This window comes from Hyperolius riggenbachi, chromosome 4, assembly GCF_040937935.1.
Source record: "Hyperolius riggenbachi isolate aHypRig1 chromosome 4, aHypRig1.pri, whole genome shotgun sequence".
Lineage (NCBI taxonomy): Eukaryota > Metazoa > Chordata > Amphibia > Anura > Hyperoliidae > Hyperolius > Hyperolius riggenbachi.
The window spans coordinates 414,078,424-414,091,877 of NC_090649.1; the positions used below are offsets into that span (position 1 = coordinate 414,078,424).

Consider the following 13,454-nt stretch of genomic DNA (forward strand, 5'->3'; position numbering starts at 1 on the left):
ATCCTGCCATTAACCGTGTAAGAATGGCTGCAGTTCACATTTTCCCAGTGAAATGTGTATTTGTCTCCGCCCACTTTTTGATTCTGGGTATAAAAAGTATCCTATATGTTAATAAGAGTAATGTACTATGTGTGCCAAATTTCATTTAAATCCGTTCAGCCACTGTTGCGTGATTAACAAACATCCAAACTTTCGCATTTATAATATTAGAGAGATTAGACTCACACTACCTCTGCAGGTTTGTCCTGCATACGAATGGTCATAGTCTTGTAATACTAATGGTTTCATCCTGTTGCTCACTTAGATTTGCCTACCATCTAAGGCAGTGGCAGATTGAAGGAACTGGCATTAGCAGTCACCTGAAAGCACTGAATGACAAGCAGTCTTTGCCTCTACGGATTGTTTGTCAACCGGCAGGCCTTCCTGATAAGGTGAGATTGCTTCCAACTATGCTGTACATCTTGCGTATGTGTATCCTGCATCTAACATGATTTCATTTGTCCCATGTTAGATGACCATAGAAATGTATCCAAGTGACCAGGTTGCTGACCTGCGGGCAGAAGTCACTCACTGGTATGAAAATTTACAGAAAGATCAAATGAACCAACAACCTCAGCTCCAGGAGTTTGGGCAGAGCAGCCGGAAAGGAGATTTTCCAGGTGAGCAGTGATGTTCCGTCTCCTCAATTACTGCGATAATTCCCCAAGCCTGTCTTCAATGCCGACAAGTGTTCATGTTTCTCAAGTCACTTTGCATATGTGCACTTGGGTGATTATTAGTGTCTGTAGTATGATCAACCTGTAGGCTTATGACAAAACTTGTAACAATGCACAAATTAAAGCCCATCTCAACCGCTTAATGAACGGGAGTGACGTCACAAATACCAACTAAATGCACATCATCACTCCAAGGTGTAGCAAAATATAAATGTAACTTTATTCAATTTGTATTGCACTAGGAAACACCAACCATTAAAGAGGAGCTGTTAGGTATAAGGTCTCAGAGAAAATAAACACATATATCAGTAGCTAAAGATTGGCTGTACTTACATTACATATGCATTTCACTGTCCACGTTTGGATTTCACAGAATTTGTATATAGTATATGCAGAGATAGATGCTCCTGACAGCTCATGGCAGGCTCCATGTTTTTCTGTCAAATGTGTCGTCATGTCCTGCCTGCTTCCTGATCACAGATAAGCTCCTACTTGAACAACACAGTGTGCAGTGAATATTAATGAGCCATGTGGCTAGGAACAATAGCTGACTCCTGCAGAGTATTCTGCCCTGAGATTTATCAGTGCTACACGCTGGACTGATTACAAGCTTCTGTAACGTCTCATTAGCAGCCGAGGGGAGGGCCCCAGAATGCTTTGCAGTGTCTTTATGGGTCTATAACAGACTTGCTGATAAGCACACATCAAAGGTAACTGAGATTTTTATCTTCACTAATGGCTTTTGAGCTTCCTTCTAAACTGTTTAACACAGGAGAATAGAGGTTTAAATTAGCTTCTGCAGCCTGACAGTTACTCTTTAAAGATCCCACCATGAAGCACTCCCATATCTCTCCAGACCACACGTACGTCTCGTGCAAAAAAGCACACACTTCGGAATCTTTAGAGAGGAGACAGTGTGGAAGGGAATGGTCGCACAACAAATAGCCGCAGAGTTGTATCAGGTGGAGAGCTCACCAGCTATAGTCCACAGGATGACAGTTGCTCTGTCTCCTTCTGCATTTGCAAACCGCATAGCTTGTTATTCCTGCATGAAAGCATCCATCCAGCAATCACATGCAGCACCAGGCTGCAGACTTCTGGGAGCAGTGTGCATGCAGATCCACACTAGCCTCCGCTGCTTGGTCCAGTGGGATCGCTCACCAGCAGTTGTGGAATGTGACCCTGCCCACCTGCGTGTTTACGCCCACCCCTTGTGAGCTTTGTCAGGGTGTGCGTGGCTAGGGATAGGTTGGGGTACCTCTTGTAGTAGTGGAGGTGTGACTTAACATCATGATGCTGCCCAGGGGGAGGAGCTGACTCTCTGCTGTCATGCCTCCCATAAACACGGATTGCTGCACACCAATTGCCTATCCATGTATTTGGATAGAAAACCTAAAAGGTCGGCACCACCTATATTGTAGCTTGATCGAGCTAGAATACTATTGGTGGTGCCGACCTTTGACCCCTGATGGTACTGGGGTGCAGGTCTGGGCACACCTTTTTGAAATACTTGTGAATGCTCTTTCTATTTACAGGTTGTCACAGGAGCCCTAATGGCTGACCGCACTTAGCCTTCTAAACGGTGCCAGCGCACAGATCGTGCGAACTCTGGTCGCAGTCAATGCGCAGGAACCGTTAAGAATTAGCCGCAGACAACTCAGAAGGGAGCCTGTGAGACACGGGTGATTACAACTTCACCCACTGGTTCAGGGTACTGCCACCACCGCGGTTACCATGGGACCGTGGAGCCCATTAACTGACTAATCCTGCGAATAAAACGGTTAAACACACGATATTCTGTCTAGCCAACAACAAACAGTAGCGTATCTTCAGAGACCCGGGATCAGTTCTGTGTGTGCTGATAAGCAGGGTAGCAGACAGTGAATGACTTGGAGAAAGTCGTTTATTCACGCAATATAAATAATTAATATATACAGACAATTATTAAAATCAACAATTATTAAAACAGTAATAGCCAGTATAAAAAATAAAAGAAGGGAGAAAAATACTTAGTTCCTGGAAAGTTGTCCTTTTTGTGGGAAAACAGAGTTCTGGGTTTCAATTTGAGTTCAGAGTTCAGACCAGGTGGATGCCAGCATATCCTCAAGCTGGCATCTGATGAGTGCAAGATGTTTCAGGCTGGAGGACACTGAGTTTGGGTCCTCAGCCATTCTTATGCCCCTGCTTCAGTAGGAGGGAGTGAGGGCGGGGAGCCATACACCCCCTTAGAAGATGAGATGAGCCCTCCCCTTGTACTGGGGGCTAGAAATCATATCTACCCATATATGGGCTCTATCTCACAGAACCGTACAGGTCAGGGCAGATTTATTAACATTTTCAGGTCTGTCTCGATTTACCCAGCGCCCTGATACCAGACATGAGGGGTGGGACCCCTGTGGTATCATCAGGCACTTTCAAACTGCCTAACTGGCAGTCCTTACCTCAGAATGTTCTGAAACATCCTCAGAACCAGCACCGGGGCTCATGCTACACTTCCCCCACGTTTGGCGAAGCTGCCATCTCAGGAACCCCAGAAATATGACAGATCTGGGAAGTTATGGATTTGCTATGAGACTCAGGTTATTCCCAGGCAAAGGCTCTTTGAAGTTTGGAGCAGCCAGCGAGGTGTCGCCTCCCCTGCTGGGAATGAGCCAGTGGGTCTGGCTTTTAGCCCAACTAGATTGCTTCTGCCATGGTGCTTGTCACCTTATACCTGATGGATGGGCCATCAGCACAGCTTGAAGCCAGGGACTCTCTGGGGCAGATTAGGCTCAGGCTCATTAGCATATCAAAAGAGCCATCCAGCCTTTAGGATGGTGCTCTCTTTGCTAAGAAAAGGACTTCAGCTGTCCCTACACACTCAACCCAGATTGTACCGATTTGAAGCGCAATCGATGCAGGGAATCGAGTGCGATTGCTTTTTCTTCACGGGCGGTTCCAGGACGCGCCTGCGGCCCCGCAACCGTCCATGACAGCCCTCCCTGGGGAGAAGGCAGATAGACATTCATCAGCAAGATGTGTGTCGTTGCCGCTAACCTGCGAGATCTGACCTAGTTCCCCGTTGGCGTTCTGGGGCCGGCTGCCCGCTGCGTGTCGGCCAACCTGGCTGACGGGTCTCGGGTTGCCGGTGCGGCGAGAAAACCTATTGGAGCCTGTGGCTCGGTTTCCCTGGACCGGGCGCGGTCTGCTACCCTCAGGGTTGACCCGACATGGACCATTCTGGACAGGGCGTTTGCACCACTGCAGTCGGACGTGGTGTCTGCCGGGACTGCTGACAATGGGCAGTGGGTTGGTTAAGTCAACAGCCAGCCCACGCGGGGTTCCCCTGCTAAGTGGCTGTGGACCTAAGGGAACCCCGCGGGGATCCCTGGACCTTCCCAGCTCCTGACAGACGGCACATGCTCTGCAGTAGTTTGCTACATCCCTGTTCATCCGGGGCCAATAAAACTGTTTCCGAATACCGGCAAGTGTCTTGCGGACCCCTGAGTGCCCTGTCAGAGGATTACCATGTGCGGATTTCAGCACATGTCCCCTGAACGCACTCGGGACCACAAGCCATTTGGTATTCGCGTGGGATCTACCTGTAGGGGGCTGTACAGACTCACTGTACAGTCTCCCACCTTCCCAGTACACCTTGAAAGCGGCCCCGTCTGCGAGGGGCTCAGCGGCTTGCTGCCTGAGCACCTTCAGGCTTGGGTCACTTTGTAGTGCGGCTGAGAATACGGCGCTGTCAGTTTCAGCCAACTGGCTCATGTCACACGAGGCCAGCGGCTGAAAGGTCTCATCCCTGTGGTCAGAGGAGGGGGGGGAGGCCGGAACCCCCTCCACCTGTTCTGAGCTCGGGTTCTGAGCAGTGCAGCTGCGCGGTACTGCTAGCACAGGTACACTGTCAGAATGGCACAGACGGACATTACTCAAATCATCATTGCATGCAGTAATGACATTGACAGGTATAGACATTTTTTCATTACAGACAGGTTGTACAGTAAACTCAGGTACAGTTACAGCATCATCACAACAGACAGTCTGTACATCAAACTCAGGTGCCTTTGAAGCAGGCACTATTGAACCTGGTACCCTTGAACTGGGCACATTCAACCCGCCTCCCCCTGGTGCTCCCCCAAGTGTATAAAGTACCTGGTGGTGGGCGGAGAGTCCGTCTCCTCCCGTGAGCGACAAGGCGGTCGTGGCAGGTTCATAGTAGGACACAAGCTTGCCCAAATCAGTCCCCAGCAACACAGGGACTGGGAGATCCTTCATAACCCCAACAACCCTTTCTTGGATTCCTCCCACTCCCCAATCCAGCTTCACTGTCGCGTGGGCTATGTGAAAAAGGGTGCCCTCTACTCCAGTAAGGGCAAGGGATCGGCTGGAGCTGATGCTCTCCTTTGGCACAAGATGTGAGTGAACTAACGTGATGTCAGCTCCGGTGTCTCGAAATCCGGTGACAACTTTGCCGTTCACTCTAACAAGTTGCTGCTGGTCGGTTCGGTCGCGGATTTCCTTTCCGCGGGCAAACAGGACAAAATCTGATGATCCAGGCTGTGGTTCGCTGGCAGGTTGCCTCTGCTGTGGGTGAGGTGCAGGTGATGCAGATGATCCAGGTGCTGGTGGTGTCTGTCTCCGCTCCGGACAGTCGAATTTCATGTGTCCGGGCTGGCGGCAGTAGTGACAGGTGACCTCTCCAGGCGCTGCAGGCCTGGGTGCAGCAGCTGCGCTGGGTGGCCTCTGTGGCGGACGGCTCACAGGGGCAGGAGGGTCTGCCGAGGTATTGGGCTGACCTCCTCTCCAGCTGGATGGGACAGTTCTGCGGGTATCAGCCACCCGGGTAGTTGCAAAAGTCTCAGCAAGGTCTGCAGCGACAGTTGCTGAAGCCGGCCTGCGTTCTAGCACAAACTGGCATACATCAGCAGGGCAAATGTTCAGAAATTGTTCCAGGACTATCAAGTCCTCCAGGACATCATAAGACCCTTTGGTGAGGCCTAGTGTCCACTGGCGGAGTGTGGTGAGCAAGCTGCTGGCCACATCTCGGTACGAATCCGAAGGCTTTTTCTGCCAGGCCCTGAACTTTTTCCGATAGGCTTCTGGCGTCAGCTGGTACTTAGTAATGATAGCGTCTTTTATAGCAGCATAATCATTATCCTTCTCCGCAGGCAATTCTGCGAAGGCATCAAGCGCTTTGTAGCGCAGCAAAGGTGTCAGAAGTCTGGCCCACTGGTCTTGGGACAGACGATACTGACGGCATGCTTTTTCAAAAGACCGCAAAAACAAGTCAATGTCTGTGTCTTTTTCAATATTAGCAAATTTAAATTTTGCACTTACGGGTGGTGCAGCTCCTTCAGCAGGGAGACTGGGCGGTGAACTCCGGCTGGCCTGTTGAACCTTTGCCATGTTGAGCTCATGCTGTCGTCTCTCCCGCGCCTCTGCAGATTGGCGCTCCCGTTCTCGCTCAGCGGCATCCCTCTCTGCGTGGCGTTCAGCAGCAGCAGCGGCTTGCCGCTCCCGTTCCTCCCGCATTTGCCGCTCCTCACGCATGTACTGCAGGTACTTGTCCAGGTCAGTGTCCATCAGCTTTTATAATGCCTGCTGCATTAGCGGATCAGTACAAACGGACAGTCCAGTACTGGCCGGTTCCAGGCGAGTACTTTCAGAAACTCTGGGATTGGGGTCCACACTGACATTCTCCTGCGTAACTGTTGATGCAGGGCCCTCAGGATGCACAACCTCTGTACGGTCAGGAGTCTCAGTCTCTGGTTCCCCTTGCCTTGAGTCAGATGGGTCAGCGTCTACCTCAGCAGACACATCCAGCTCCTGCAGTTGCTGGGTATCCCATTGAAACAATTCCGTTACCAGGTCCCCTTGTTTCTTGCGGCCGACATCAATGCCTCTCTCTTGGCAAAGATTTTGCAGGTCCGCCAGGCACATTTTCTTGTAGTTCCCGGACATTTCCACGCCAAATAAAATAAAACTTTTGGGGAGGGGTACTGGCTACACAGTCTCTCTGTATATATAAAAAATATATTGCCTTCCAGCTACACCAACGAATTAGTTCGTTTCTCGATAGCGCTATCGCAGATACTTTCAGCACAACACAGGTCCCAACCGCTGCCTAACACTGTCACAGGAGCCCTAATGGCTGACCGCACTTAGCCTTCTAAACGGTGCCAGCGCACAGATCGTGCGAACTCTGGTCGCAGTCAATGCGCAGGAACCGTTAAGAATTAGCCGCAGACAACTCAGAAGGGAGCCTGTGAGACACGGGTGATTACAACTTCACCCACTGGTTCAGGGTACTGCCACCACCGCGGTTACCATGGGACCGTGGAGCCCATTAACTGACTAATCCTGCGAATAAAACGGTTAAACACACGATATTCTGTCTAGCCAACAACAAACAAACAGTAGCGTATCTTCAGAGACCCGGGATCAGTTCTGTGTGTGCTGATAAGCAGGGTAGCAGACAGTGAATGACTTGGAGAAAGTCGTTTATTCACGCAATATAAATAATTAATATATATAGACAATTATTAAAATCAACAATTATTAAAACAGTAATAGCCAGTATAAAAAATAAAAGAAGGGAGAAAAATACTTAGTTCCTGGAAAGTTGTCCTTTTTGTGGGAAAACAGAGTTCTGGGTTTCAATTTGAGTTCAGAGTTCAGACCAGGTGGATGCCAGCATATCCTCAAGCTGGCATCTGATGAGTGCAAGATGTTTCAGGCTGGAGGACACTGAGTTTGGGTCCTCAGCCATTCTTATGCCCCTGCTTCAGTAGGAGGGAGTGAGGGCGGGGAGCCATACACCCCCTTAGAAGATGAGATGAGCCCTCCCCTTGTACTGGGGGCTAGAAATCATATCTACCCATATATGGGCTCTATCTCACAGAACCGTACAGGTCAGGGCAGATTTATTAACATTTTCAGGTCTGTCTCGATTTACCCAGCGCCCTGATACCAGACATGAGGGGTGGGACCCCTGTGGTATCATCAGGCACTTTCAAACTGCCTAACTGGCAGTCCTTACCTCAGAATGTTCTGAAACTTCCTCAGAACCAGCACCGGGGCTCATGCTACACTTCCCCCACGTTTGGCGAAGCTGCCATCTCAGGAACCCCAGAAATATGACAGATCTGGGAAGTTATGGATTTGCTATGAGACTCAGGTTATTCCCAGGCAAAGGCTCTTTGAAGTTTGGAGCAGCCAGCGAGGTGTCGCCTCCCCTGCTGGGAATGAGCCAGTGGGTCTGGCTTTTAGCCCAACTAGATTGCTTCTGCCATGGTGCTTGTCACCTTATACCTGATGGATGGGCCATCAGCACAGCTTGAAGCCAGGGACTCTCTGGGGCAGATTAGGCTCAGGCTCATTAGCATATCAAAAGAGCCATCCAGCCTTTAGGATGGTGCTCTCTTTGCTAAGAAAAGGACTTCAGCTGTCCCTACACACTCAACCCAGATTGTACCGATTTGAAGCGCAATCGATGCAGGGAATCGAGTGCGATTGCTTTTTCTTCACGGGCGGTTCCAGGACGCGCCTGCGGCCCCGCAACCGTCCGTGACACAGGTTTTGGACATGTATTCGATTAATCCAGATGCCTCCCCTCCACCTTGCTGTTCCAGGACTGGGACCCTCTGAACCTATTTGCCAAGAGCTTGTCGAATAGGTTCACATGGCTGCGCTCCCATCTGTGCATGAGCAAGACCATGCTACTGCACAGGCAGTGTACCTCCGCTCATTTACAGACAGGAGCACAGCCACAAACTTTCAGAGGGTCCAGAGCAGGGGCGGTGGTCTGGAGGAGGACATGGGTCCCTCTACCAAGGTTGGGATTGGGCTTTTTTTATTTTTTTTTATGCTCCTGTACTCACAGGCTTGTTTTTTAATGAATGGCAGCACGGTCTACTTGTCTAGAAAAATGTAATTTCATTCTTCTGCAATGGGCAAAATAACACTACATCAATGTGAACTGGCCAGTGGAAAGTCATTGCAGTCATTTACCCATCTGCTTTGAAGTCACTGCCTGGTTCACCGAAATGCAGGGAGGACAGTGACGGTGAGAACCAAGCTTAATAGAGTAAGTTGCAAGGCTTGGAGTCGCCATGGACACTTCTATTGAGATAATCCAAAGCAGTTTTGGGAATTGCACACATCATGTGACTCGCAGTAAGCATCTGCAGAAAGGTACTTGTGTTAATCTTGTAGAGGTGGTGGAGAAGCAGATGTGCTGAAAACTATGAAGACTAGGCACACATTTTCAGTAACTGAAAAAAATGCTTAAAGAGAACCCGAGGTGGGAATTACTTTTACTATTGGGGCACAGAGGCTGGTTGTGCGCACTAAGACCAGCCTCTGTTGCCCCATCGTGTGCCTCCATGTCCCCCCTGCTCGCCGCTATACCCCCCGCATTGCTGGCTGTGTCGCCAGCTCAATGTTTACCTTGCGCTGTCAGTCAGCGCCGCTCCCCCGCCTCCTCCGCATCGGCGCCACCCGCCGCGTCACTTCCCTCCTATCAGCGGGAGGGAAGGGACACGGGCGGGTGCGCCGATGCGGAGGAGGCAGGGGAGCAGCGCTGACTGACAGCGCAAGGTAAACATTGAGCTGGCGACACGCTGCGTGTCGCCAGCAATGCGGGGGGTATAGCGGCGAGCAGGGGGGACATGGAGGCACACGATGGGGCAACAGAGGCTGGTCTTAGTGCGCACAACCAGCCTCTGTGCCCCAATAGTAAAAGTAATTCCCACCTCGGGTTCTCTTTAAAGAAAACCTGTACTGAAAAAGTTGCCCTCTGGGGTACTCACCTCAGTAGGGGGAAGCCTCTGGACCCTATTGAGGCTTCCTCCGTTCTCCTGTGTCCCACGGCGGTCTCGCTGCAGCCCTCGGAACGCACAGGCGACAAATCCGACAGCCTGTGCAATATTTACCTTTTTGGGCTCTTGCGGGGGCACTGTTGTGGCTCTTCTGACAGAGATAGCCGGAAATGGCCAATCTCCGTCTGGTCCGCTCTACTGCGCAGGCTATTTTCGCCTATCTCCGTAGGAAGAGTGGATACTGCGCCTGCACTGGAGCCAAAAGGTAAATATTTACATTGCCACCGCTCCGGGAGGATTTTCTCCGCCACCGTGGGGCCGAGGAGGACGAAGGAAGACTCAATAGGATCTGGAGGCTTCCCCCACCCGAGGTGAGTACCCCCAGGGGAGTTTTTTCATCACAGATTTTCTTAAAAGGCATCACTGCTGTAAGTGAACAGCTGAAATCAGTTATGGAGCGTTTGGTCATTAATGGAAACTTTCATTCTGGATTAATATTCTGGAAGAATAAAAGAACAGTAAATGAATTTCTCTTAGCGTGACTGTTTTGTATGAAGACCATGTGATGGTTGTGCAATATGGTGGTGTTTATGCTTTGAGGCAAAACTTCTTGTGCACGAGAATCGCCACTGAGTAGAAGGGGGTTTCCAGGAGGCTGATCTGCTTACTCTAAAGTAAAAAGATCATCGATTTCCTACAGAGACCAGCGCCATTTTATTTAAGGTTGTAACTGTGTTTGAAAATGCAAAATGTATTTAGTTTTTTTCTTACGTCCCTGTTCTCTTTTTCCAACAGTCTGTAGATGTTCTGTGAGATGCAGGTTGCTCACATCCATACTGTGTGGACGTGCGTAGCTAGCACACACTGCTTGGAGATTTTGAACAGTTTTCTTAACAGAGTGAGGCTGTCGGCAGAAACAGAAAGTGGGAAATAGTCTAATATCTTGGTTGACGAGAAATCTGGTTTATCTTTTTGATAATGGGGTGTTTTTTCTATAACCTGGAAACTCCCTTGAAGTCCCATTGCTACATGTGCAGTGCTATATGTAACTCATGGAAGCAGCCCTTCCTCTGTGCAGCTCATTTCTAGGAACAGTTGTCTGAGCCATCATAGACCTGAGTGGTCAGACGCAGCAAAGGGGAGACCAGGAGAGACACATTTTCACATAACTCATATACTCAATGGAGCACTGTGCTAAGAAATAACTGTGCAGAAAAGGTGGTATGTCTGCATAATATGCAGTATCAATACTTGCATTTATTTAAGATCATGGCTGCTTTCCACGAAGTCTAGGGGTGAGCAATCCAAATGTATGTTGATTGAAAATGGACCAAACAAATCCTACCACCTCTTTATTTGATTGGTCCATTTTTAAGCTGCATACCTTTGCATAAAGCTTTGCATAATCCTGCATCAATTCGGAATTATTTTCACCTCATTGGCCATAAGTTCACTCTCTATAATGTATTCTAGACATTCATACCATCTCCTTGCTAGCATAGGTCATACAAGACATTGATTTTGGTGCTCTCTATCTCTCTCCCCCCCCCCCCCCCTCCCCTACAAATCACAGTTGTGGGTTGCAGAAAATCTGTTTTCTTTATTGGGGCAAACACAAATATCAACAAAAATGTTAGACAATGCCTGCCCTTTGTCGCTTCTTAAAGCGGACCTGAACTCAGAACTTCTTCTCTGCTCTAAAAGATACACAACAGCATAATAACCTTTAACCACTTGCCGACCGCGCACTCATAATGCGCGTCGGCAAAGTGGCAGCTGCAGGACCAGCGACGCAGATATGCGTCGCCGGCTGCAGGCTAATTAATCAGGAAGCAGCCGCTCGCGCAAGCTGCTTACTGTCAATTCACGGCGGGGGGCTCCGTGAATAGGCTGCAGGCCGCCGATCGCGTCTCGCAGGCTAAATGTAAACACAAGCGGAAATAATCCGCTTTGTTTACATTCGTACAACGCTGCTAACAGTAGCAGCGTTGCACCAGATCAGCGATCCCCGGCCAATCAGCGGCCGGGGATCGCTGTCACATGACAGGCAGGAGCCTGTTAGAGGCTGCACAGGACAGATCCGTTCCTGTGCAGCCTCCGATCTCCGGGGAAGGGAGGGAGGAGAGGAAGGAAGGAGGGGGAATCCTGCGGCGGAGGGGGCTTTGAGGTTCCCCCCCCCGCCAGCCACACACAGGCAGAAGCGATCAGACCCCCCCCCCCCCCCCCCCAGCACATCATCCCCCTAGTGGGGAAAAAAGGGGGGCGATCTGGTCGCTCTGCCTGGTGTTTGATCTGTGCTGGGGGCTGTAGAGCCCACCCAGCACAGATCAGCGAAAACAGCGCTGGTCCTTAAGGGGGGGTAAAGGCTGGGTCATCAAGTGGTTAAAGAGAAACCTTTCTTTGTTACAGCTAAAACGAATCCTGCATCTGCGGTGTCCACTTTCTGCTTTCATCAAAGCAGACATAGGGTTAACATTGTGTTTACCAATTATCTCTCTGCCATGGCAGTCAGCTGAGATCAAATTACAACTTGTGATTAGTCACAGATGAGGGGAAATAGACAGGCTATACTCTCTAAATACATACAGGGTGCATTTCTCTAAGTTTTCCTTCTGTCCTGTGCAAGAATTCAGGTCCAGTTTAAATTTGTTTTTAAAATAGGTGTAAATTAAGCTACTAATTTTATTGCTCACTGTAAAACTGTTTTTTTTTTTTCAAGGTGGTCTTATGGGTCCCGTTCGAATGATTTCATCTGGTCATGAATTAACTACTGATTACGATGAAAAAACACTTCATGAACTGGGATTTAAGGACATGCAGGTATGTATTACGTAATTAGCATTTTTGATGGAATTTAGTTTTGAGTTTGAGCTGGTATGTCCCTTCCTGCTTTTAAAGTTGGTTGAAGGATGCTTGTGAAAGATATGATGGCCCTTACTCAATTCACTCTTTCTCTTAAAGAGACTCTGTAACAAATTGTTTATCTTTATTTCTTCTATGCTATAAGTTCCTATGCCTTTTCTAATGTGGTCTGGCTTACTGCAGCTTTTCCTAATTGCACAGTAGCTGTGTTATCTCTGTTATATGATCTAATCTTCTCTCTATAGTCGGCACAGTCAGGCTGAGGCAGTCAGACTGGAATGTGCAGGGCTGCTTGTGATTAGCTAGAAGCTGTACACACCCCCTGCAGGCTCTGTGTGACTAACACACTCTGCTTAGCTGAGCCTATTAGAAGCTGGTTAGTTTGTTTGTAAACACTGCCTAAAACTGGCAATTACAAGCCAGGTTTGCAGCAGAGAATGGCAGAAACAGCACAGAGGGGACCAGGAGCACATAATGAATAGAATGGTATGCTTTTTATTGTAAGAATTTCAGAGTACAGATTCTCTTTAAAGGAAACGTCAGCCAAATGAATATATGCAAGCTCTACTTACCCAAGGCTTCCTCCAGCCCCTTGCAGCCAACCTGTCCCACGCTGCAGCTCCGCTCTCAACCGCCGGCCCGGAGTCCCAGCCAGTGCAGAGGTCGACCTTGCGAGGTCGTCCTCTACTGCGCCTGCAGGAGCACCGCTGTCAATCAAGTTCATGTTGTTTGGTGTGTAATGCACCTACGCAATACGCTCCGGACAAAGTGAACTTGATTGACAGCGGTGCAGTAGAGGACGACCTTGCGAAGTTGGCCCTCTGCACTGGCGGAGACCCCACCAGCGGCTGAGAGTGGAGCTGCGGCGTGGGACATGTTGGCTGCAAGGGGCTGGAGGAAGCCCCGGGTACGCAGAGCTTGCATATCTTAATTTGGCTGACATTTGCTTTAATTTTTCTCCCAGGAGATACATTTTCATCTTCTGTTTAAAATACATTTTCAGCACTTTGCAAATGAAAAAGTACCATAAGTAGGTAAACCAAGAACTGTCAAAAATATTCTGAATATTTTC

General features: G+C 49.2%; 1 protein-coding gene across 5 annotated transcripts in view; it reads left to right on the plus strand.

Moving 5' to 3' along the window:
* The window catches only part of USP34 (ubiquitin specific peptidase 34), a 240,088-nt gene that overhangs the window by 134,524 nt on the left and 92,110 nt on the right, over nt 1–13,454 (plus strand). For all 5 annotated transcript variants that reach the window (XM_068232384.1, XM_068232385.1, XM_068232387.1 and 2 more), the window contains 3 exons: nt 305–431; nt 512–659; nt 12,240–12,340. In XM_068232384.1, coding sequence (XP_068088485.1) covers nt 305–431; nt 512–659; nt 12,240–12,340 — 376 coding nt within the window. The remainder of the gene's footprint in view (nt 1–304; nt 432–511; nt 660–12,239; nt 12,341–13,454) is intronic.